This window comes from Scyliorhinus canicula, chromosome 9, assembly GCF_902713615.1.
Source record: "Scyliorhinus canicula chromosome 9, sScyCan1.1, whole genome shotgun sequence".
Classification (NCBI taxonomy): Eukaryota; Metazoa; Chordata; class Chondrichthyes; order Carcharhiniformes; family Scyliorhinidae; genus Scyliorhinus; species Scyliorhinus canicula.
The window spans coordinates 112,222,642-112,249,243 of NC_052154.1; the positions used below are offsets into that span (position 1 = coordinate 112,222,642).

The following is a 26,602-nucleotide window of genomic DNA, read 5'->3' on the forward strand; positions in this document are numbered from 1 at the left end:
ACTGTGCCCAACACATGTGCAGGCATACATCAGGGAGAGGTAGGAAACCTCGAGGGGACGGATGGCTGGAGGATGGGCCAACCCCAGGGTCTAGCTGCTGGCCAGACAGGTCTCGGGCTTCTGCTAACGGTGACACCATCGATGCTGGAGATGCAGACACAGAGCCAGGGACTACATGAGGGGTTGGCAGCAACCATGCAGCACCTACAGGTACAGTTGAAGGATTTCCATCACCTGTAGGGACAGGAAGTGGTGTCAACCATGCGTGACACCCAGGCCAACACCGGAATGGTGGCGTCTATCGTGGAGGCCTTGGGAGCAAAGGTATCGGCCATGGGTCAAGATCGAAGGCCTGGGACATTGTTCAGGTGGTGGCCTAGGCACAGGACAAGGCTGCCCTATCACAGGCAGTTATGTATTAGGGCCACCTGGACATTGCAGCGGCACTCCAAAGCTTTGCCCTATCATAGCGGGTCATGGCTGAGTGCATCAACACCATTGCCCGGGTGCTGGCTGATCTGAGCCAGTCACAGAAGGACTTGGCACAGCCCCTGTGCTCCAAGGCCTCGACCATTGCGACCCTGGGTGAGATGGGAGCGGGCCAGGTGACGGGAGACCCCCCCCCGGAGCTCGCTCCCCTGTCCCAAGGAGTAACCGGGTGCCATCGGACACCCCACGGGAGGAGGAGGTGATGAGGCCCTTGCTGGTGACCCCCGCAGAAGAGGTGCCGGAACACCACAGCGACTCAGAAACCCCCCAGCCACCCCCCCCAGGGCGGCGGCAGAACAGGGTTTGCACCTAATGAGGCAGGTAGGAAATCATGGAGGGGGTTGCAGGTTGGTGAGGGAGGATGGTCATGGGAGGGGGTGGTCAGCTAGCGGGGGTGTGGGGGGGGGGGGGGAACTGGAGTGGATTGGAGCATCCCGTGCTTGCCGGCCTGGCACATACATTGTGTGACCTCATGTGGCCTGCCCGGGTCTCATGACCTGCCCATCCAGGCCCACCTCTGTATCCTCCTCGTTGCTGTTCATCCCCCTCCTCCAGCTCATTGCCCCTCTGCAGCATTATGTTGTGGAGAATGCAGCAGGCCATCATGATGTGGGAGACTCTCCTAGCGCTATACTGGAGGGCCCCTCTAGAGTGATCCAGGCAACTGAACCGTATCTTTAGGCCGTCTATGCTCTGCTCGACTGTGGCCCTGATCGCAGCATGGGCATTGCTGTAACGCAGTCATTTTCAAACTCAGGGGCCATGCGTCATGGTCATCCCATCCCAGAAAGTAGGGCCAATGGCTGTGACACCAGCTTTCAGAATGCTGGCCATCCCGCGCATGCATGCCCCCTCAGCAGTGCACAGGCCCGGAGCCCAGCGGGTCAGACTACGTCCTCCTGATGTCAACGCGCTGACCCAGGAGCAGATTTGTTTTTTTAAATTGATGGAGTCTTCCTGCTTGGAACAGCGGCAGTGAGCAGGTCACACACCCTGTACATTGACATCACGTGCCCTGGGCTGAAGTGAGATTCCTCCATTTTGTTAGAAGCAAGTAAGCAACAAGACTGCAGAATTTAAAATAGATTGTGTTGTAATAAAGAAGAGGGGGCCAGAGGGCCAAACAAGCCAGGATCTCAGAACTAAATCTGCTGGAGAGAGCTGCACAGGAGAATCCACAGCAGGACAAAGTAGCATTGGTGTGAGCTCCATACCTCTGATGAACAGCCCATTAAGGACAAGCTGAAATCAGGAACAAAGCTGTGTAAAGATAATTATTTTTCAGGTACGGCTTTATTAATTGTGCCAGTGCAAATCAGGATACAAAGCCCATGTGTTGTTTATGCAGGCAAGTCCTGGCAAATGAAATTTTAAATCCCTCAAAACTTCAAAGGCAATTGAAGACTAAGCATGGTGAGTTCGAGGACAAATCTCTTGGGTGGGCTTCTCCATTTCTGAGACTAAGGGCTGGATTCTCCGTTTCAGCAGCTAAGTGCCGGCTGAAACAGAGAATACGCGGGCGTTTTACGATGCCAAAATGGGTGCTGAACCCTCACCGATTCCGGGACTGGTGAGGGGCGAACAGTGGAGCCGGGTGAAACTCCCATGCCGAAAACAGCCAGAGAATGGCCAGGTCCCTGGCTGCGCATGCGCCCCGCCATCAGCGACCCCACAGGCCACCCCCTGGCCATCCCTGACCACTCCCCCACCAGTGCCCCCAGCCCTCGCGAAGCCCCACTGGCCAGCGGCATGAATCACGGTACCCCGGGACCTGGGGCATCCTAGCGGAGGGAGCGAACTCCGCTGACTGAGCAACCTGGTGGGCTTGATCCACATTGAAGCTGATATATTGTGCTGACCGGGCATACAGGGCCTCCATCACAGCACCGATGCACCTGTGCACCAAGGTCTGCGAGATCACAGACTGGTTGCCACTCGGCGTCTGGAAGGAACCTGTGGTGAAGAAGTTCAGGTGGCCGTCACCTTGATGGCCACTGGGGGTGGGTGTCCTCCCCCATACCCCCTCGGTTCCAGGTGTTCCTGCTCAGCCGGGGTCTTCGACAATACATCACACCCGACAGGTCCTCGTAGAGCAGGTGCTGCTGGTACGCACGAAGCCTAATGCGGCGTCTCCTTCCCAACTCCTCCTCGGCCTGTGGGGCGGCCGGCTCTCCATCCTCATTGGCTAGCTCCTGTTCTTCTGGGGCAAGTTCTACTGCTGCAGGGCCCTCCCTGAGCAGCTGCTGCTTGTACAGCCTCAGTGCTTCCACCAGGGCTGCGGCGTCAAGGCAGAAGGCAACCATTCCTGGTTGGATACCAAAATGTATTATCTGCAGTGGGTGAAAGGCAGACATGTTACCCCCCCATGCCCAACCAGGTCCAATGGGGTCCACGTTGTCCCCAGCCTGCACTTCAGTCTCCACCCCCACATGTCCCCCTCCCCCCATCCTCCTCTCTTATCCCCACACCCACCCCTGGCACTCTGCCCTCAGCACCACACCCCTGGCCCCATCAGTGCCCGGCACCACGGAGGCCTCTGGCCCCAGCACTAGTCCCTGCCTGCCGAGATGGGATATTGGTGGCTGGCATACCCATGCCAGCGGTACGCTCTGCGTCCCCGTCCGACGCCCTCCTGTAGGAGCTACTGTGGGCATCCCCCTTGGGTGGGCCATTTGATGCCCCGCATGCAGGGTTGTGCCCGGTTGTAGGTGGTTGGGCGCACCCATACAAGTGGTGTCTCTCTGCACAACCATGGTGCACGGTGGCTGGTCAGTGGGGTGTGTGGCAAGATGGCTGCCTTGATGGCCATGGCGATGGCGACCCGTGCCTGGACACCCTGGTCCCAGGGGGACACCCCAACCATATGGCCTATCCCCTGATCACCCCTGCTACTCCCCCCCGGCCCTGGCAGACATGTTCCATAATCTGTGGCACGATCGGCAGCCCATGCGCCTTTGGGAACATGCCCTACCTCTGCTCTCTCCCTCAGCAGGCACAGCATCTGCTTCCCAATTTTAAACACCACAAGTTAACCTCGCCGTCAGTAATTCCTCCTGGTAGAGGCAGAGCATCGCGGAAGACCCGGAGAATACTGGATGGGTCAATTGATATTTACTCTGTGTGCAGCGTAGAATGCATTAATACCATTGTCACGTTACCAGAGCATGGCATTCTGTTGCGTGCCTGGTGTCAGTCTTGGTTTTCGGCTGACACGTGATTCTTCGCCTGATCATGCTTCGCAATTCCGGCGTCATTGGACAGAGAATCCTACCCAATGTTTTTTTATGCAATGTTGGGAAGTGGATATCACTGGCAGAACTAGTGTTTATTGCCCATCTCCAGCTACCCTGAAAAACTGGTTGTGGTTCATCTTGAACCTCTAAAGTCTGTGTGATGGAGGTGTTAGGTTGGGTGTTCCTTGTTCTACTTTCTCAGTTTATTATAACTGAATCGTTTGATCGGTAGCTTCAGGGTCAACCATATTGGTGTGGTTCATTCCTTGGTTCATTCCCCATGGCAATGCCTTGTCCAATCAGAGTCGACCTTCCTGGTCTGAATTTAAACAAAGATTTTGCGGTTGACTGATCCCTTGTGCATTCTCCATGACGACGCCTCTACCAATCACAGTCTACTTTCTAACCAATCAGCACTCTCTTCTCATGCAGTATAAATTGTTGTTGCCTCTAGAATTGGTATTCTTGCAAATCTACCCTGATGAGTGCAAGATGGAAAACTTTGACAGCATGTCACTTTTCCCAGCAATACGCAAGCTCTGTACTTCCAAATTGCTTTATTTTAATTTAACTTCACAATTTCTATGATGGAACATGAACTCACATTCTCTTGGGATTCTGAACTTGGCCTGAGTGATACTCATCTTTTCTATTCTCCCCCTCCTCTGCTAATCACACCGACACATCAAATAATTTTGTTTAATATTGTTGTATTCTTTGTTTTCAGTTTGCGTCGGTGATAGAGCGGGCAGTTCCCCTCCAGGATACCTGAAAGATTGTCTGGATGGTAAGTATCGAGAGTATTTAATTCTGCTCTAGTCTGTGAAAGTAGCCTTCTCACTCATTTAACTGCGTTTAGCGCATGGCCAAGTGCTATTTGTCAACACAATGTTTATCATTAACTACACTGTATGTTATCATTAGATGCCAATCTGCCTCAATAGAAATGAATAGCCACAGGAAGTTTATAATTTTCCTGTCATCAACATTCACCCTCCTAATTCAAACATTTGGAGACACTTCAATACCAACTTCTGTTGGGATGTATTGATCACATCTATTTTACAACTATGCAAACAAACATACTTTATACAAAAGCAGAATACTGTGGGTATTGGAATTCTGAAATTAAAAGCGGAAACCACGAGAAACATTCAGGAGCCCAAATGAAGAGAGAAACAGAGCTAAAGTTTCAAGTTGATGACAATTCACAAGAACTTAAACATTTTCGAGATGAGCAGAGTTTTATCAAATCCAAAACTAGGGGAGGGGACAGGACTTTGCAGTAAGTTACTCATCCACAATACGAAAGGCCTCCTTCTGCACTGTATGTTCTATGTTCTATCTTTCAGTTCTGATGAAAGAGCACTTTCCTAAATGTTAATTCTGTTTCTCACTCTGCAGATACTGGCAGAGCTACATTCACTCACAGGGCTAATCGCTGGCTTTGAAAGCAGACCAAGGCAAGCCAGCAGCACGGTTCGATTCCCGTAACAGCCTCCCCGAACAGGCGCCGGAATGTGGCGACTAGGGGCTTTTCACAGTAACTTCATTTGAAGCCTACTCGTGACAATAAGCGATTTTCATTTTTCATTTTCATATGGAATCACTGAATGATTACAATGCAGAAAGGGACTATTCAGCCAATTATATTCGGGTTAGCTCTCCGCAAGAGCAACTCTGCTGGTGCCATGCCTCTGCCCTTTCTGTTGCCCAGCACTTTATTTCCTCCATAGATGTTTATCCAAATCCCTTTTAAAAGCCACGATTGAATCTGCCTCTAATACACTCTCAGGCAGTGCATTCCAGATCCAACCCACTTGATTCATAAAAGAAGTGTTTATCATGTCGCCCAATCACCTTTGTTAGGAAAGAGTTAATGTTCGCTAGGACTTAAATTGGAATTGGGCTTTTAATTGCTTAATAGACTGGACTTACTCTTTCATAGACTGCACCAAATATAAAGGGATACATGTGACAATGGGATGTGTTGAAGAAGTGACTGCTGAATACAGTAAACTTGGAGTCAAAGATATCAAGACCTGGGGTTGGATTCTCCACCCCGCCGCACCACATTTCTATGTCACCCTGCCGGCAGGATGCTCCGTTACGCCGGCTGGTCAATGGGGTTTCCCATTGTGGGGCAGGCGCATGCCATCGGGAAACCTCCAGGCTGCCGGAAAAACGGAGCATCCCGCCGGGGGAGAATCCAACCCCTGCTTTCTATAGAGTTACCATCGGCGCTTAACAACCTTAAACTGGTGTCCTCAGGTTCTCAACTCTTCTGTCAATGGGAGCAGCATCTCTTGATGTATTCTGTCTTGACCCCTCATGACATTCAACACTTGTTGAATGTCCTTTGAACCATCTCTTCTCCCGAGAACCCCTGGCTCCTCCAAACTATGACTGAAATTCCTCATTCCTGGAAACATTCCCATAAATCTTTTACGCACCCTCTCGAAAGCTTTAGTATCCTTCCTCAAATACGGTGCCAAGGATTGGGTGGAATACTCCAGATGAGGTCAAATCAAAGTTTTATGACACTTCCACATAACTTACTTGCTCTTGTCCTCTGCGCCTCCCAAATGCTTCATTTCACTTTCTCAATCAGTTGTGCCACTTTCAAAGATTTGTGCAGGTCTCTCCCAGGTCTGTCTGTTGCATGCACCCTATTCCCCCATCCTGTCTCTATCCTCTTGAAGTCTATCACAGCCCTCCTCATAGTTCATGATACTTTTACGTTCTGTGTCATCTGCTAACCTTAAAATTGTGCTGCTCATGCACAACTCTAGGTCATTGATGTATATCAAGAAAAGTTGTAGTCTTTGTACCAATCCGTGGGGACTGTACTCCTTCCCGCAGTTCAAACAATTATTCATCAACTCTTGAGAGTTTCTAGCATTTTCTGTTTTTTTTTGTGTTGTCAACTTCAACCTTGTCACTGCAAACAGTTATTGAAACATCAATAATCAATAATCAATAACTCTAATACATAGCAATATGTTTAATAATGGCCCTTTCTTCCTCTATGGATCCTGCAAACAGTTATTGAAACATCAATAATCAATAACTCTAATACATAGCAATATGTTTAATAATGGCCCTTTCTTCCTCTATGGATCCTGCAAACAGTTATTGAAACATCAATAATCAATAACTCTAATACATAGCAATATGTTTAATAATGGCCCTTTCTTCCTCTATGGATCCTGCAAACAGTTATTGAAACATCAATAATCAATAACTCTAATACAGAGCAATATGTTTAATAATGGCCCTTTCTTCCTCTATGGATCCTGCAAACAGTTATTGAAACATCAATAATCAATAACTCTAATACAGAGCAATATGTTTAATAATGGCCCTTTCTTCCTCTATGGATCCTGCAAACAGTTATTGAAACATCAATAATCAATAACTCTAATACAGAGCAATATGTTTAATAATGGCCCTTTCTTCCTCTATGGATCCTGCAAACAGTTATTGAAACATCAATAATCAATAACTCTAATACATAGCAATATGTTTAATAATGGCCCTTTCTTCCTCTATGGATCCTGCAAACAGTTATTGAAACATCAATAATCAATAACTCTAATACATAGCAATATGTTTAATAATGGCCCTTTCTTCCCCTATGGATCCTGCAAACAGTTATTGAAACATCAATAATCAATAACTCTAATACATAGCAATATGTTTAATAATGGCCCTTTCTTCCTCTATGGATCCTGCAAACAGTTATTGAAACATCAATAATCAATAACTCTAATACATAGCAATATGTTTAATAATGGCCCTTTCTTCCTCTATGGATCCTGCAAACAGTTATTGAAACATCAATAATCAATAACTCTAATACATAGCAATATGTTTAATAATGGCCCTTTCTTCCTCTATGGATCCTGCAAACAGTTATTGAAACATCAATAATCAATAACTCTAATACAGAGCAATATGTTTAATAATGGCCCTTTCTTCCTCTATGGATCCTGCAAACAGTTATTGAAACATCAATAATCAATAACTCTAATACAGAGCAATATGTTTAATAATGGCCCTTTCTTCCTCTATGGATCCTGCAAACAGTTATTGAAACATCAATAATCAATAACTCTAATACAGAGCAATATGTTTAATAATGGCCCTTTCTTCCTCTATGGATCCTGCAAACAGTTATTGAAACATCAATAATCAATAACTCTAATACATAGCAATATGTTTAATAATGGCCCTTTCTTCCTCTATGGATCCTGCAAAAAACAATTCCTGATGAAACCTTTTTTGGCTTCCCTTACTGGAGAGCAAAGACAAGAGAGGGATCAGCTCTGGGATCAGATCCCAGCTTGACACCCATAATTAGTAGTTATACAATTAGCAATAGGTTATAGGTTATAGGACCTAAATTGGAGTTTAACCTCATGACCTTAAAGTGAAAAGCCCTGATGCGAATTCCACGAATGCGCAGTGAAGTTAATATGGATCAGGAGGAGCCCTGATTCCCACCACTCCACACCCGCCCCCCCCCCCCCCCCCCCACTCGCACCCCCCTCATCACCCCTAAGTTGAACTCCTAACCTCTTGTCACCAGGACAGCAGTCAAATGTTAAAATTCCTATCGGCTCCATTGGTAAGAAATAAAGATGTGATGCGATTCAAATTCTTTGTTTCTGATTTAGGACACTGCTATCAAGATATTGGCTCCAGTTATGCAGGCAACACTTCAATAACAGTGTCTGGGAGGCTTTGTCAGCACTGGTCAAGTAACTATCCACACAGAGCAGAGTAAGTGATTGAGGCGGCTCTCAAGTCGTTCAGCAATAAAAGTTCTTTGTAATTCCATTCTATCAAGTTCCATGCTGTTGGAGAATTTGAATACACAATTGACAAAATCTGTGAACATAAAGAGTAGATATCAGTAAAAGTGTCCATGAAGCTATTGGATTGTCATCAAAACTCAATTGGTCAAATAGAGAAGGAAATATGATGCCCTATATGTAACTCCAGTCCCATGCCAACAGGATTGACTTTTAACTGCTCTGTGGCTTAGTGAATCTGTTAGTTATATTAAACCTTTACAACTGCAGCAGTTCAAGGGGCGAAATTCTCCGACCCCCAGCAGGGTGGGAGAATCGCCTGGGGCCGCCTAAAATCCCTCCCCCGCCGTGGCAGAGATTCTCTGCCACCCGGGAAGTGGCGGGCGCAGGAATCTTGCCACTCCGATCGGAGAGGCCCCTGCGGCGATTCTCCGTCCCGGATGGGCCGAAGTCCCGCCGCTGGGAGGCCTCTCCCGCCGCCGAGGTTTAAACCACCTCTGGAACGGAGGGCTCAGCGGCGCGAGCAGGCCCCCGGGGTCCTGGGGGGGAGGGGGGGTGATCGAACCCCGGGGGGTGCCCCCACGGAGGCCTGGCCCGCGATCGGGGCCCCCCCCCCTCAGAGTCCGGGTCAGTGCCCTGGCTGCACTAGATTCTTCCGCGTACGCCACGGCCTCCACCATGGCGGACGCGGAAGAGAACCCCACATCGCGCATGCGCCGGCAGTGACGTCAGCGGCCAGCTGCCGCTGACGTCACTGCCGGCGCATGTGCGGACCGGCGAAAGCCTTTCGGCCAGCCCCGCTGCCGGGGGCCCCGGTTTTTTGCGCCGGTCTTCTGGTGGCAACCGCTCCAACTCGGGGCTGGTCCCCAAAGGTGGGGAGAATTCCCCATCTTTGGGGAAGCCCGACCCCTAAGTGGTTGGCGCCACTCCCCTACACCGGGACCCTCCGTCACGCCGGGTAGGGGAGAATGCCGCCCAAGAAGAGGACTCTCCACCACTTTCTCAGGGCATAATCAAGGATCCCTCCCACCCGGCTTACTCACTTTTCCAACTTCTTCCATCGGGCAGGAGATACAAAAGTCTGAGAACACGTACGAACCGACTCAAAAACAGCTTCTTCCCCACTATCACCAGACTCCTAAATGACCCTCTTATTGACTAACTGCATTAACACTACACCCTGTATGCTTCATCCGATGCCAATGCTTATGTAGTTACATTGTATATCTTGTGTTGCCATATTATGTATTCTCATGTATTTTCTTGAATTTTGTTTAATTCCTTTTTCTTCCATGTACTGAATGATCTGTTGAGCTGCTTGCAGAAAAATACTTTTCACTGTACCTCGGTACACGTGACAATAAACAAATCCAATCCAATCCAACTAAGAATGGACAATAAATAAATCACCAGAAACACACATCCTGACAATTAAAGAGGTTCAGAAAGAGCTATCGATTGGTTGCCTATGGTAAATTTTTCACTGTGACTATATTTTAAACATGAGCAGCACGGTAGCATAGTGGTTAGCATTGTGGCATCACAGTGCCAGGGTCCCAGGTTCGATTCCCGCTTGGGTCACTGCCTGTGCAGAGTCTGCACATTCTCCCCGTGTCACGTGGATTTCCACCAGGTGCTCCGGTTTCCCCCCACAGTCCAAAGACGTGCAGGTTAGGTGGATTGGCCATGATAAATTGCCCTTAGTGTCCAAAACGTTTAGGAGGAGTTATTGGGTTTGGGGGATGGGGTGGAAGAGAGGGCTTAAGTGGGTCGGTGCAGACTCAATGGGCCAAATGGCCTCCTTCTGCACTGTATGTTCTATGTTATCTATGATTGTTATAGAGTCGTAAAGTAATCCAGCACAGAAAAGGCCCTTCAGCCCATCATATCATGCTAAATTGCCCGTAGTGTAAGGTTAATGGGGGGATTGTTGGGTTACGGGTATACGGGTTACGTGGGTTTAAGTAGGGTGATCATGGCTCGGCACAACATCGAGGGCCGAAGGGCCTGTTCTGTGCTGTACTGTTCTATGTTCTATGTTCTATATCTGTGCCAGTCAAAAACAACCACCTAACCATTCTAATCCCATTTTCCAGCACTTGGCCCAAAGCCTTGCATGCCCTGGGATCCCAATTAAAAATGTTTTTCCTCACATCCCCTCTAATCGTCCTGCCCCTTACCTGATATCTGTGCCCCCTGGTCATTGACCCCGCCACCAAGGGGAAGAGTCTGTTCCTGTCACTCTATCTAGGCCCCTCATCATTTTATACATCTCAATCATGTTCAGCCTCAGTCTCCTCTGCTCCAAGGAAAACAATGAAAGTTATAATCAATCTTTGAATAAAAACCACTCCTCCCTTTAACATAGGGCAAAATAAATTACTAATGGTGAATAAAAGTGCATCTTCGGTGCTGGGAATTATAATTTGAGATAAAATTAACAGTCACGTGTGCAAATGTGGATTAACTAAGGAAAGCCAGCATTGACTTTTGAAGGGAATCTTGTTTAATTTATTTTTTGAGATTTTTTGATAAGTTAACAGAGACTTGATGAGGGTAATACAGTTGATGTGGTATAAATAGACTTCTAAAAGGCATTTGATAAAGTGCCGTAGTCTAGTCAGTGAAATTAGAGCCGATGGAATAAAAGGGATTGTAGCAGCATAGATACAAAATGACTGTGTGATAGGAAACAGAGAGTAGTGGTGAATGTGGCATTGAGTACAAAAGCAAAGAAGCTATGATAAGCCTGTATAAAATATTGATTTGTTCTCAACTAGAGTTCTGTAGTGACACCGTTTGGTGATCTGCGGGACACAGGGCCTCATCTTGACAGGGGCAGTTGGCTAATTGGCTGCCCCTGGCATTGCCATCCCTAATAATGATGACTGCCCATGCCCAGGATCTGCTGGCCAATCAGAGGGTTGGCAGCTCAGCAGTGCCACCGGGCATCAGTGACCACTGCTGGGACTGCACCTGGCAGAAAAGAATGCGCCACCTAACCAGAAAACCGCCATTGCCAAAAGAGTGCCTACATACGAGGACAATCACCAGCACCACTCAGAACCCCTGGGAGGCCATAGGGTTAACTTAGTGGCCTTTTGGTTGAAGGCCTGCCTGCTGCTGGTGAAATAATCTTTATTGTCACAAGTAGGCTTACATTAACACTGCAAAGAAGTTACTGTGAAAATCCCCTCGTCGCCACATGCCGGCTCCTGATGCCAGTGCCAGCGATGATGGGAAGCCCTTAACAAGCCACCTAAATGAGTCAAATGGCCAATGGGTTGGGACTGTCCACCACCATCTCTGCCAGAGACAAGATAGCATGGCAGAGGGACGACCATGGGCAGTTGACACCCACATCCCCACCTTCTCTCACTTTTTTACAGCCCATTCCCACCCCTTCCCTGCCTGTCCCGAGGGAGGTGGTAAAATTCAGCCCATTAACTCTGTCTTACTCTCTACAGGTACTGCTGGACCTGTTGAATACTTCCAGCATTTTCTATTTTTATACTGAATGAGGTTTGTTTTTGCCTGATTACTAATTGGTCCTTTATGTTTATGCATTCAGATACAATCCAGAAACACACAACCAATCTGACCTTATTAATAACTACTGCCGAAATCCAAGCGACAGTCAAATGGGACCCTGGTGTTACACTAAAGACCCAAGAGTCGAAAGAGAAGCGTGTTACATTCCCCGTTGCGGTGCGTCTCATTTTGCTGCTTATTGTCCTCCCAGATTCAAGCACCAGTTGTTTAATGGCTAGATTTCCTGCGAATGTTCTGTATATTGTCTCAGATCGTTTGGGCCATTTCAGTGCTGTGAGAGTGGCAGTGACTCAAATTGCAGGGATTCAAGGGAGTTAGATGGGAGATGAACATAGATGGAGGAGGCACAAAGCATTTTCTACAGAGCAGACCTTGCTGCTTAACCCCAGGCTATGACACTTGCCCTGCACAGACATTCTACTGTGACCATTGGCATTTCTGCTTGTTCGAGAAGATCCCGCTGACAGAAACGGCTGGACATTTCAGCCCATGTCTTTAACTTGAAAATTCTATTCAATTTTTTACTCTTGCCCATTTTAACGTGAACGCTTTTCTCTCTCTGGCAAGCAGCAGCTATCCTGTAACTTGACCAAGTGGCAGTTCTTATTCCGAGCAGGTGAGCTCCTAAATCACTATGGGGGTGATGGAAGGAGTGGGGGTGGGGCGAGGATGTCACAACCAAACCCAAATCCCCTGCTCAAACAACCATCCACACTGCACAAGCTGAAAGGCTACTGGAGTGCTATCAGGTGCAGTGACCTTTGATTACTTTCTCCACCTTCGCCTTCCCTTATCCAAGAGACGCTGCACCATCCTGGCTGGCTCAGATCAGGTAACGTAGGGTAGAGCCAGGATCTCCCAGGACTGCATTATTCCATGACGAAGGATGCTATAGATTCAAGGAGACATCATCAGCATTTTCCCCCATTCTCTGCAAGCTCCGGTTCACCTTTCGGACTGGAACACTGATGTGGTCAACTGAAGATGTTCAGGCACCAGCTAGTTGGGTAAATACAACTCTTAGCTTAGAGGATCTGTGCACAGTACCACAACAGATATGACTCAAAATGATGGACCATTTCTCATGTGAAAATTAAGAGATGCCCAGCCAGAATTTACAGATATGTTTTTGCTCCTATAGGTGAAGAATTGCCACCATTACCGACAAAACCCCCCAAATCAGACTCACAAGTTCCTTGCATTCCAAATCAGGGAATAGGTTACAGAGGAACTCTGAATGTAACTCTAACTGGAAAGCATTGCCAGGCTTGGAGCTTGCAACATCCACACAGGCACAATTTCACCGCAGATGAAATTATATCGGCAAGTCTCGACGGGAACTACTGCAGGAATCCAGATGATGATGAAGATGGAGCTTGGTGCTTCACCACTGACCCTGAATTGGAAGTGGATTACTGTGATCTCAACTACTGTGGTAAGCTATCAGAAAGTGCTGCTTTTCAGTTTCCCGTTGTCACACAAGTCCTTTCAATGTTTGGTAATGTGCATATTGCATTTGTGGAAAAACAGCAAGTACCTAGGGCGGCATCAAGGGTGGCACAGTGGTTAGCACAGTGGCCTCACAGCGCCAGGGACCCGGGTTCGATTCTGGCCTCGGGTAACTGTCGATTCCCCGCTGGGTCACTGTCTGTGCGGAGTCTGCACGTTCTCCCCGTGTCTGTGGGTTTCCTCCGGGTGTCCGGTTTCCTCCCACAGTCCAAAGATGTGCAGGTTAGGTGAATTAGCCATGCTAAATTGGTCCTTCCTGTCCAAAGTGTGAAGGTTAGGGTGGGTAGTGGACCTGGATGGGGTGGTCTTTTGGAAAGTCAGTGTGAAATCAATGGGTCGAATGGCCTTCTTCTGCACAGTAGGGTTTCTCTGAATGTTTCTGTTCTATGAACCACAACAGGATTTGATGGCAGTGTTATTGCAGCAATGGCATAGGGAATGCTGCAATCTGAACTTTTGAAATCATGAATATTGCTAGTTGAAGAATAAGGACCATCTAATTCACCTACTATCATCTTGATAGTACACAATACAGTGGTAAGAGAGTTGTTTCATAGGAATCAATCAGCACAAGATTCAAAATCGCATGAAACAACAGTAGAATCTTTACAGAGAACCCAAAGGACAACGTGTCTAGTGTGAAGACAAGTTGGTTTAGATTGCCAACATAGAAATAGCAGTCAAGGGATTAACCTTATCGAAGCCTATGGCTTAACATAGAGAACATAGAACATACAGTGCAGAAGGAGGCCATTCGGCCCATCGAGTCTGCACTGACCCACTTAAGCCCTCACTTCCCATAACCCAATAACCCCTCCTAACATTTTTGGTCACTAAGGGCAATTTTATCGTGGCCAATCCACCTACCCTGCACGTCTTTGAACTGTGCGAGGAAACCGGAGCACTCGGAGGAAACCCATGCAGACACGGGAAGAACATGCAGACTCCGCACAGATGGTGACCCAGCGGGGAATCGAACCTGGGACCCTGGTGCTGTGAAGCCACAGTGCTAGCCACTTATGCTACCATGCTGCCCCAAAAGTACCCCAAAAGTGAAATACACAGCAGGTCATTGCGTGTGTGTACTGGTAAAGGAACACAAACCAGAAACCTTTCTGTAAGTCCTTTTCATGGGATGTGAGCATTGCTGGCACTAGGTTGGCAAAGGGGGTTATGAGGGTCATGATGTGTGGGTAGAGGTGCATGGGTTGAGATAGGTTAGCATGAATGAGGCACGAGCAGTGTGTGGGGATGAGGGCTGGAGGGATGTTTTGCGTCTTGTTAATAATAATAATCTTTATCAGTGTCACAAGTAGGTTTACATTAACACTGCAATGAAGTTACTGTGAAAATCCCCTAGTCACCACACTCGAACCCGGGTCCCTGGCGCTGTGAAGCAGCAGTGCTAACCACTGTGCTACCATACCATCCAGAATTGACCCTTCCTCCCAGTCCCCCTTCACAACTGGCACCTTCTGTACGTGTTCTGGGGTTGTCCTCCCCAACTCCTATTTCAAACCCCATCACCCCCATCCCAACCCCAACAAAATCTTGACTCTTGGGCTGACATTTTTAAAGGTGGGGTTCACTGAGCTGGAAAATCTTCCAACTCTGCGCACTCAAGCTGGGGACAAAAGTCTAGGCCCTAATCTTTGCATTTCAAACAGATTGTTGATACTTATTAACACTTGTCCTTATTTCCATGCTACAGATGACCTTGAGGATATATTCAAAGTGCCAACTCTGGAGGAAACGGAGGACGAAAACACATTTGCTGGTCGAACAATAAAGATTGAGTATACAACCTCCTTCGATCCTAAATCTTTTGGTAACGGAGAGAGCAGTAAGTTCAGTTGGGTTCCTCTCACTGTTAATGAGCCATAGTTAGAATCAGTTAATTATCTCTTTATTCAGACTTCCCCACTGGACTGCTGTTAACTGAGTGATGTGAATGAGCCCTGGTCAAGCTGGGACAGTCCTCTGCAGAATAATTCTTGTGAATGGTTCTAACACAAGAAACTGAATTGAAAGAGGGTTTTTCATTAGGGGCAGAGTGGCGCAAGAAAAGTTAGATTATTGATGCCCAGCATCATGGGTAGCTAAATAGGAACTCCACCATATCCCAATGTGGAGATGCCGGCGTTGGACTGGGGTGAGCACAGTAAGAAGTCTTACAACACCAGGTTAAAGTCTAACAGGTTTGTTTCAAACACGAGCTTTCGGAGCACTGCTCCTTCCTCAGGTGAATGTTTTCGGATCGCCATTGCCGCGGCCTGCAAGGCAGCCATCTTGCTACACACCCCACTGACCACCCACTTTGGCCTTGATTGTGCAGAGTGACACAGGTCGTATGGTTGCCTCCACCCCACTGTCTTGTTGTGCTCTAGGTGTAGCATAAGCGGCTTCCTTGTGGTGCACTTGATAAAGGAAGGTTCAGACGTGGAGATAACTTCAACATGTTTATTAAACTATATACACTATTATAACTTGGGTTCGACACTACTGTTAATCCTACTATAGCTCCTCAGACTGACTAACCAGACTGCTACAATCCACGTGGTCGGAGCGATATTGAATCAACCCTGTGTCTCTACTCACTGACTGTCTCCACTGGAAAGAGGCAAATCATGTGTGTGGTGTCCTTTATATATGGGTTGGTGTAATGCCCTCCTGTGGTCGTGTCACCTCTGTGTGTATTGTGAATGCCCATTGGTCGTGTCCTATCTAACTGATCTATTGGTTGAGTGTGTGTGTGTGTGTCATGTCTCTGGTGCTCCCTCTAGTGTCTAGCTAGTCTACATGTATTTACATTAATCCCTTGTGTATTTATAGTGATGCATCTGAACACTTTAAGAAAATTGAACAAAAAACAGGTAGATGAGTTAAGGTATATATAAGTCATGGGAACAGTGATGAAACAATAAGTCCAAATCATTCATGTGAGTCCAAAAACCATCAATCAGCATGGTCAAATATCTCTCTTGGTGGGGTGGTGAATTTGATGGTGGCATGTCCTTATGAACGCCATCAATGTCCCTGTGTCACAGGAACCAAGAAGTGGTCAAATCACTTCGCTGTCTGTTTTGAAATCCCTTCTTTTTTCGATGTTTGTGATGGTGATGTCGGATGGCATCTTGTAGCTGATAAGGTGTTGACGTTGAAGAGGTACCATCAACAGTATCATTCAATGTCATGTATGTGCCATGTGTTGAAGTTGGATAAGACTGTACATACTGGTTCTGGCCAAATGCTGTGCAGGAAGGGTGATCCTGATGAGAACTGTTGAAACTCGTCGACTTGGAAACAGAATCGCTGCTCGCATAAATACCGGGTGATGGTGTGAAACCAGAGCCTTGCATGTGATAGGAATATGCCGTTTGGCCAGGCTGGGTGCAGCAAATCCTGGGCTGTAACTAAGGCATCCAGTCTGTAGTGCAGATTGCGCTTACGGTAGTCCTCCTTCGGTCTTGATTCCATTCATGGGCAATCCGTGATGCTGGCCTGTTTGAGAAGATGCTGCATAGACTGCTGGCTGCTGCATTCCTGAATAGTGGGTTTGTCCAGCATAAGCTGTCATTGGCTGCACTGCTGGTGTGGAAAAAAATGTGTGGATATAGCTGTGGTGAATATTGGTGTATTCCTCTTGGACTGTAGCCACTGCTTGCTATTACTGATCCAGTGTAATTGTTAAGTGATCCATCTCCTGTCGTTGTGGCATCTGCTGTCACCCTGAGTGTGCCATCACTGAGGTTGCGGCACTCCCTGTCTGGAGTAAAGTCCGGCTTATGTGAATCAGAGTCGGTGTTTGGTTGGTCTAGTGTCTAGCTAGTCTACATGTATTTACATTAACCCCTTGTGTATTTACAGTGATGTATATCACCACACCCACCACCGCTGCAACCCAGTCCCATCCTCCATCCCACCACCCCGCACCTTAGCACCATCATCTGAGGAAGGAGCTGCGCTCTGAAAGCCAGTGCTTGAAACAAACCTGTTGGACCTTAACCTGGTGTTGTAAGACTTACTGTGCTCACCATATCCCGGGTAGCATAGCTCATTTGCAACCTTCACAAGCCACCTCCATTGCTGAAGTCTGTCCACTTGTTCAGGCAGTCGAACCAGCACTACATTCGGCTAGTTTTCCATTAGCTTCTCACAGCTAATCAGCGATAACATAATGAAAATGCAGTTCTATGGGGCAGCTGAATTTCCAGGAGACTGGGAGGCTGGTCATTGGCCCATACTGCTGTGTTGGACTACCATGAACAATGCTGAATCCTACTGGTATGAAACCACTGTCATGTCACCCTGGGCTAGTGCACGGTCAATTATAGCCCCACTTGGCCCAGAGTGCAACACAGGTGAAATTAGATTTTATTTAAATACCTCAGCTCCTTGTTTTAGCCACATAAACTACACTCACCAGATTTGTAACTTTAAAACACAAGTGTTATGTACAGTATTATAATTAAACAGACAGAAAATGTAACTATCTACTACCTCTTTCCTAATCGTCCCAGCTCCCCCCCCCCCCCCCCCCCCCCCCCCCACTTTCTACTCGCCCCACTCTCTATGTACACACACACACACAGACAAACAACACAGAGTGGAAAGGGTGATGGAAAGGAAAATAAAATATTAATTAAAAAAATAAAAAGTTGGGGATCTTTGATGCACTGGGATGACTTCATATGGAACATATAAACATATATTAACATATGGAAACTTCGATTCTCCGTTGGCTGACGTCGAAATCGGGAAACGCGATTTGATGGAGAATAGGTTCCGACACCGAAATTGCAGCAGACACTGATTTGACACCAAATCGCAATTCTCCGTCACCTTGACAGCGGCATCAATGCGATACGGAATGCACCTACAGGGAACACCGTTTGCATGTCATTAGTGGGCCAGACCTGGTATTCTCCTTGGCCTTCGGGATTCTCTGCCTCCTGTGGGCCCACATCCCGATGGCGCGGTTCACTTGTGCTTTTGAAAATCATGAAACTGGCGACATGGCTGATGAGGGAGAGAGAGAGAAGGTAGGACATAGAGGAGAGATTATGGGCTGCCAGGCCAGGTACTGGTTGGGACTTGAGTGGTGTCCAGGCACGGATCGCCATTGCCGCAGCCTGCAAGGCAGCCACCTTGCTACACACCCCACTGACCATCCACCTTGGCCTTGATTGTGCAGAGTGACTGTGGTCGTATGGTTGCCTCCACCCCACCACCGCCGCACCCGAGTCCCATCCTCCATCCCACCACCCCGCACCTTAGTGCCAGGGTTAGAGGTCGCCAGGTGCCAAGCAATGACAGGCCCAGGGTGCGGAAATGTGGGGCAAGCAGTGGCAGAGCCCACAGTGCCAACTGGGCATTGTGTAGCCTGTTAGACTTGGTAAGGCATGGGGGTACGCACCATGCTAGTATGTCGGCATTTCACCCCCTGCAGACAATGGATATTGGAATTCAACCAGCAATGGTGGCCTTCCTGCTCATTGCCACAGCCCTGGGGGATGCCCTGCAGCTGCTGCTCGAGGAGGAAGCTGCAGCAATGGAGCATGCAGCAGAGGGACAGGAGGCAACCGCCCAGGATGGAGAGCCAGCATCCAAACAGGCTGAGGATGAGGAGGTATCAAGGAGACGCCTCATGAGGCCACATGGGGGCAGCAGGTTACCACAGTGGTTAGCACTGTTGTTTCACAGCTCCAGGGACCCAGATTCCCGGCTTGGGTCACTGTGCGGAATCTGCACGTTCTCCCTGTGTCTGCGTGGGTTTCCTCCGGGTGCTCTAGTTTCTTCCCACATGTCCCGAAAGACGTGCTGTTAAATGAATTGGACATTCTGAAATCTCCCTCTGTGTACCTGAACAGGCGTTGGAGTGTGGTGACTAGGGGCTTTTCACAGTAACTTCATTGCAGTGTTAATATAAGCCGACTTGTGACAATAAAGATTATCATGAGTATTATTATTGTGAGTACCGGCAGCGCCTGTCTTCAAGGACCTACCGAGCCGGGCATGCCGTCAAAGACTCCGGCTCAGCAGGGAGACAGGACAACATATCTGCCAGATCATGGTATACCTGGCACTGTGGGGGTGTGGGGGACGACACTCACTCCCGGTGGCTGTCAAGGTGACGGTTGCCCTGAATCTTTATGCCACAAGGTCCTTCTAGGCGGCGAGTAGGGACCTGTCCAGGCTCTCACAGACTCAATGCACAACTGCATCCGCGCCAGCACGGAGACCCTAAACACCCAGGTGACTCACAACATCCATTTCAATGTGGACCGAGCCCACCAGGATGCCAGGCCAGTGGGGCACGCTGCCATTGCCGACATGCCCCATGTCCAGGGGGTGATCGACGGGATTCATGTCCCCCTACGAGCACCTGCAGATGACAGGCCGCTCTACACAAATCGTAAGGGGTTGTACTCGGTGAACGTGTAGCTCATACGTGACCATCAGCTGCGCATCATACACGTCTGCGCCCGATACCCGGGCAGTGTGCATAACCTTCACCCTGGCACACTCAATGATTCCTGACAAGTTTGAGATGCTCTCCCGGCTGGGAGATTGGCTCCTGGGCAACAGAGGTTATCCACAGGGGTCGTGGCTGATGCTGCCTATCCGGAGGTCACAGACCGATGCGGAGACCGGCTACAACGACGCCCATGCAGTGACCAGGTCCGTGATTGAGCAGTGCTCATTCGCCACCCGGCCTCTTTGTGGCCAGCCCAGACTAGCCCACCCCTTACACCCATCTGACAGAGGCAGGTTGTAACATTGTGAATAGTTGTTTTATGTAACAATGTATATACAGATTTGTGCCCTATGCCCTATAATTAAACTGTGCCTTGCACCCATGCCAACTTAACTGGTCTCTAACTTTCTGGCCTTATGGGCCCTAACGCTACGTCTTGGTGGTTCCCCAGATGGTACAGCAGGGGTGGAGGCGGCCTGCTGCAATTCCCGCCCTGTGACCTGGGTCCTCGTTGCGGGTGTCCCCTGGAGCGACCGGGCCTGGATGGAGCTGGCTGCTGCTTGGGTGTCCCAGGAGGCATGGTGCCGCCAGGTTCTGCCCGCTGCCCACCAGATGCGCCAGGGATGGGAGGGGGTGGGGGAGTCCGAGGTGCTGCGGTGTTCCAGCACCTCCCCTGCGGGAGTCACGACACGGGCCCCGTCACCCCTTCCTCCCTCACGGTGCCCGATGGCCCCCGGATTATTCCATGGGATAGGGGTGCAAGTGGAGCTATCTCCTGAGGCTCCCCGCCACCTGACGCTGGTGGACCTGGAGGCCCACTCTGGTCTCGACCAGGGTCTACATGCCGACGGTTATGCAGCACAGGGAGCGGACCATCTCCGTCTGGGACTGCGCAACATCACCCATTGACCATGCCACCACCTTTTGGGTTTGTGCCATATCAGCCAGTGACTGTGCCATCTCACTCTGGGACTGAACCACTTCCCTCTCTGCCAGTGCCTGGGCAATGCCGCCGATGTTTCCAGCCATGGCCTGCTGTGACTAGGCCACGCTCGGGAACACCGCTGCAATGTCCAGGTGGCTCTGGGATATGGTCGCCTGTGAGGCAGAAACCTTCTCCTGGGCCTTGGCCAGTGATTGCACAGAAAGCCCCAGACCTTGGACATGCTGATCCATAGCCGAAACCGTCGCCCCAAATGCCTCCACCGCGGACGCCACCCGTGCAGTGTTGGCATGCATGGTCGGCACTACTTCCTCCTCCTGCATGGGGCTGGACTCCTCCAACTGCCCCTGCAGGTTCTGGATGCCCCCCCGAGACCCCCTCATGCAGTCCCTGACTCTGCAACTGCATCTCCACAATCGATGGGACTGTCTGTTGCAGATGCCCGACTGGACGACAGCTAGTCCCTCGGTTTTTTAATAACAATAACAATAACAAATTTTCTCCCCGCAATTTAAAACAAACAAGGCGTGTTCCCACACCAAATCAAGAAAAGAACTCTCCCCCCCAAAATAAATAATAACAAATAGCAATACAAGAAAGAAGAAAATAACATAACAAACCCACCGCCGCAAAAACAAACCCCCCAACCATCCCCAAACCCCCCCCCCCCCGGTTGCTGCCGAGACCGACCACTCTCTACCCCTTCGCCAGGAAATCGAGAAAGGGTTGCCAACGCCGAAAGAACCCCTGTACCGACCCCCTCAGGGCAAATTTCATCCTCTCCAACTTGATGAACCCAGCCATGTCGTTGACCCAGGTCTCCGAACTCGGGGGCCGCGTATACCTCCACTGTAACAGAATCCTGCGCCGGGCTACTAGAGACGCAAAGGTAATGCCGACTTCTGGACTGCTCCACTGCGAGTCCAGTCCATCCACGGCCGCTGGGCACACTGGCTGTGTTTCCCCCCGGGTGAAAGTCGAAACAGCGCCTTTGCGGGCTCGTAAAAGAGCCCGAAATTCCAAAAAAAGCGGGAGCTGCCGAACGTGCGGCTTAGCTCCGCATTGCCGCCACCGGAAGTCCCTCACTTGACATTGTCATGCGACAGGCAGGTTAGTGAGGATGAGAACTAGTAGTTTTAGAACTAGATTTTGGGTCCCAGTTATCCATACTCTACTATACTCTTTGCTCGATGTATTCCAGACCCTACCATCATCCATCATTGTGCTACATGTCCCGTTGCATCACTCCAATACTGTGCTTACCAGCTGTTGACTGCCATACCACCCAATAGTCAACCATCCTATTGACATCATGTCCCTATTATGCAGATCAGATGGGGCACACTAACTACCTTAGTACTTGCGGACATTAGAGTCATCTAGCAGGTGTAAAAGCATAGGACTGCACTGAGTCTCAGCCTGTTTGAAAAGGTAAGGTGGACCCAAGAGGGAACTCAGTGTTGTAATGGAACAACTTTAGCCTGCACCCAGGATGCTCTGACATTCGATAGTTTATTATCGTGGTATTAACATAAGGTCAGGTGGATATTGTAGACAAAGATTGATTCAGCATGCTCTCTTTCTAGATTGCGGTCGGAGACCATTGTTTGAAGACATAAACAAAGAAGATAATGGAGAAAGCTCAATGCTGGAATCCCAGCAAGAGCGGATTGTGCATGGCTCAGATGTTGAAATAGGAAGTGCGCCATGGTAATATATTTCCCGTCTACGTAATTATGTTTAATGGTTTACACAGGAGGGATTGTTTGCAAAGGGCATCAGTGAGCCAGCCTTGTTGACACTCAAGTGCATTGTTGCTATACTAAAGGGTTATGGGGACACTGGGTGTAAAAGGCATTGAAGTGTCCAATCAGCCAAGATCGCATTAAATAGTGGCACAGGCTGGACGGGCTGAATGACCTAGTCCTGTTCCTATGTTTCTATATCCCTGTCCCGCAATACAGCTTGACAATTTGTAATGTCCCTTCTGTACAGCGCCAATGAGTGAATGTGGGCAGCCATTTCAACAAGTCCACTTCTTATCATGAAGATTAATCCATAAATAGGTAAAAAATGTTGTTGCCTCCCTTGTTAACCACAGAGTGAGGAAGAGAATCCCTGTGAAAACTCTGGCCTTATGATCTTGTGTTTCCCTCGCTTGTTATTCCACTGCTACCTCCCGATTTAGCGAAAGGACAAGATTCAATAAGGTTACCAGCTGAAGGTTTTTATCCTTCTGAATTCATTGACGATACTGGAGTACTTCCTGGATACTACCAAGTGGCTACTCCCCATGTGTAAGTCCAGCAAGCGAGTCCTGAATTCCAAGCCCACTCACTGCTGACGACTGACATTCTCTGGCCTGTCTCTTCCTGTAGGGAAGGGGTGGGCAAACTACGGCCTGCGGGCCGCATGCGGCCCGCCAAAGGTATTTCTGCGGCCCACCAAGTCATTTTTTAAAAAAAATATTTTAAAAAAAATTTTTTTTTTTTTTTTTTTAAATTTATTTTAAGGTTAATGGGGGGGGGGGGGCTGTTGGGTTACTTACTGGTATAGGGTGGATACGTTGACTTGAGTAGGGTGATCATTGCTCGGCACAACGTCGAGGGCCGAAAGGCCTGTTCTGTGCTGTACTGTTCTATGTTCTATATGAGGCGCCCAGAATCATAACCGGGTGAAGTAATTATTTTACTTAATATACTATGCGGCCCTTTGTGAATTGTGAATTTCTGAATGTGGCCCTTGCACGGAAAAGTTTGCCCACCCCTGCTGTAGGGCATCTTTGGATGGTGGTCAGAGGCGGGAACCCTGGTTGTTATTTCTCCTCATTAACTCAAGTTGCTCAGACTAAATATAGTGATACGTTAACGCGGCACAAACCACAGCCAAATATGGAGCCTTGCTGCATCCACACTCTTCAGCACTATGAAGTGTGTTGAAACAGCCTGAGGGATGTGGAAGGCACTATATAAATGCAAGTTCCTTCTTGTTCCAAAGTCTTCTCATTGTTCATGAGATATGACTTTACAACTCCAATGGCCCAGCAAGTAAATGCACTGCTGTTAACCACCTTGGCTTGGGTTTTAAGAAGGTGGCCCCTTTTTCTGGGTTCACATATTTTCCCCCAACCTTTCTCGCAAACTGCACAATTTTAGGTAACAATCTGCTCGCAGAATTGCAGCCTAATTTGTCTTTTTTAAATATTCTATTTTTTTCCTTGACAGGCAAGTGATGCTGTACCGCAAAAGCCCACAGCAGCTGTTGTGCGGCGGCAGTCTATTGAGTGACCGGTGGGTTATTACTGCAGCACATTGTATCTTGTATCCACCGTGGGACAAGAACTTCACAGCAAAGGATATCGTTGTCCGTCTTGGGAAGCATGAACGATCTGGGTAGGCTAGAAAGATACCAGCCAACACCACAAAAAACAGATTTCTGGTCATTTTCATATTACTCGTTGTGTGAGCTTGATGTGTGCAAATTGGCTGCCGTTTATTCTACATTACACCAGTGTCTATGCAAATTATTTCATTGGCTATGAAGTACTAAGAGATGTCCTGAGCTTGTGAATGGCTCTACCTATGAAAGGCAAATCTTTCTTGTTCCTCTGATCATAGATTATAAGGGAAAATGGACGAGGCCAAGTGAAAAGAATCAAAATCACTTCTTAAAACGTCATCCTTTAATTTGCAAATGATTGGAAGCCAAAGTAGATGGGACTCAGATTCAGGTCTCTTAACTGCTCCTGGCAAGTAGTTTTTGATTAATGAAAACCAGCACCTTCCGGCTCCATCCTGCTTCTGCAAATAGGAGCAAGCTCGAAGGGCCGAATGGTCTCCTCCTGCTCCTATTTTCTATCAATGCGGTCGCAGGAAGTGTTATGGTTCATTCAATGCCATTCCGCATAGCAAAGGATTTGAAAGGTCTGGGTGTAAAGACATCAGATGGTAAAAATTATACTGTGTTGGACTGCACTGAAGGAACAATCCTTTAGGTGAGCCAGGCCAAAGGCTGATTGAAATTGGGCCTCAGGCCTCACTTTAATTAAGGCCAATAACTCACTGGCAAAAGAACCATCAGTTTTAGGCCACTTAACTGAGACACTTCAGCAAAAGGATTTAATAGCAAGGGAAGTGGCAATGGTCAGGTTGATTGCAAAGAGGATGAGGCAGATAATATGAATTGTGTGATACCGTTAATTCACTGTGAGATCGTGAGAACCTTGAGTTTACATCCATGAACCTGCCAGAGTCGGCTGTACAAATGAGTGCCACCCACAGGTGGCCCCGGTGAGGACGGAGCCAGAGGCGGAGCCCACCAGGGTTCCAGTACAGTACCTGGAAGTAGCCTGTATCATCACTTCCAGGTCGTGGGTCACATTATTATACAGGCAGTACAGACAGCTCATGCATTAGGTGAAGTACATTCACCACAGTGAGACAGGAAGGAAAGACATGTCGGAGGGAGAGGAAGTGGGAGGCAATTTTCTGTCTAATTTTTCTTTGTAGGAAGCATGCTTGTTGCATTAGTGGTACCTTGGGTCATTGATTAGGCCATATGTAAGCCCAGTCCCCTGACTGCAGCAGGCTAATGTAGTAGCAGCCCAATTTTGGCAAGAAGTCCTCAACAGGCTTTAGGCCCCTTATTAACATATTTTGAATGTTCCTGATGGCTTTCGGATGTAAACCTGGGACACAGAAACAGACTCTACAAACTTTACTGTGAGAGCTGTGCAGATTGATCGCAGCCCCCCTCGCTGCTAAATTAACATATTTTAAACCCGTTTCGCACACACAAACTGGCTGCAACTCAGACCACTCTCTGCCGCCAGTAGGTCATGAAAATGCATGACCATACAGCCCTGGTCTGGTTGAGCATTCACCACAGGCTGGGATTAACCAAAACTCAGGGTAGCCGGATACTTGTAACATTTGAATCTCATTGACTCAGCTCCATAAACTGCACTTTACATTGGAAGCGCATTTAGAGCGCAAAGATTAGGAATGTGTGGAAAGGTGTACAATGTTGCTTTGTGTACAGGGATTTGTTTTAATTAATTGCTCCTTATTTCCCAATCTCCTTCCCTTTCTGCCAACATTTCCTTATTTCTTATGTGCTTTCCATTCTTTCCTGTCACATCTTCCCTTCTCGCGATTCACCCCTTCGTTCTCGTTGTGACAATAACATTTGTTGTTGATTCTTTTATCCTTTAGATACGAAAGCAAAAGAGAAAAAATTATTGCACTCGACAAAATTATTGTTCATCATAAATATGACTGGAAAACAAACCTTAACCGTGATATTGCATTATTGCGTATGAAGAAATCCATTGTGTTCACTGAGTATATATCACCCATCTGCCTACCCAACAAAGATGTCACCCGCAGGTTAGCATTTAATGCTATTTGGTCTTTTCACCTTTTTATGCTCTTAGACAGGCACAGAAGCTTTTATTGTCTCAATAATAATAATAATAATCTTAATTGTCACAAGTAGGCTTACGATAACGCTGCAATGAAGTTACTGTGAAAAGCCCCTAGTTGCCACATTCCGACACCTGTTCGGGTACACAGAGGGAGAA

The 26,602-nt window shown here is 48.1% G+C and overlaps 1 protein-coding gene across 1 annotated transcript in view; it reads left to right on the forward strand.

Annotated features, from left to right (window-relative positions):
- The window catches only part of f2 (coagulation factor II (thrombin)), a 128,178-nt gene that overhangs the window by 49,989 nt on the left and 51,587 nt on the right, over nt 1-26,602 (forward strand). The window contains exons 4-11 of the mRNA XM_038807411.1: nt 4,450-4,509; nt 8,402-8,507; nt 12,111-12,247; nt 13,233-13,526; nt 15,312-15,443; nt 22,608-22,731; nt 24,246-24,413; nt 26,235-26,408. Coding sequence (XP_038663339.1) covers nt 4,450-4,509; nt 8,402-8,507; nt 12,111-12,247; nt 13,233-13,526; nt 15,312-15,443; nt 22,608-22,731; nt 24,246-24,413; nt 26,235-26,408 — 1,195 coding nt within the window. The remainder of the gene's footprint in view (nt 1-4,449; nt 4,510-8,401; nt 8,508-12,110; nt 12,248-13,232; nt 13,527-15,311; nt 15,444-22,607; nt 22,732-24,245; nt 24,414-26,234; nt 26,409-26,602) is intronic.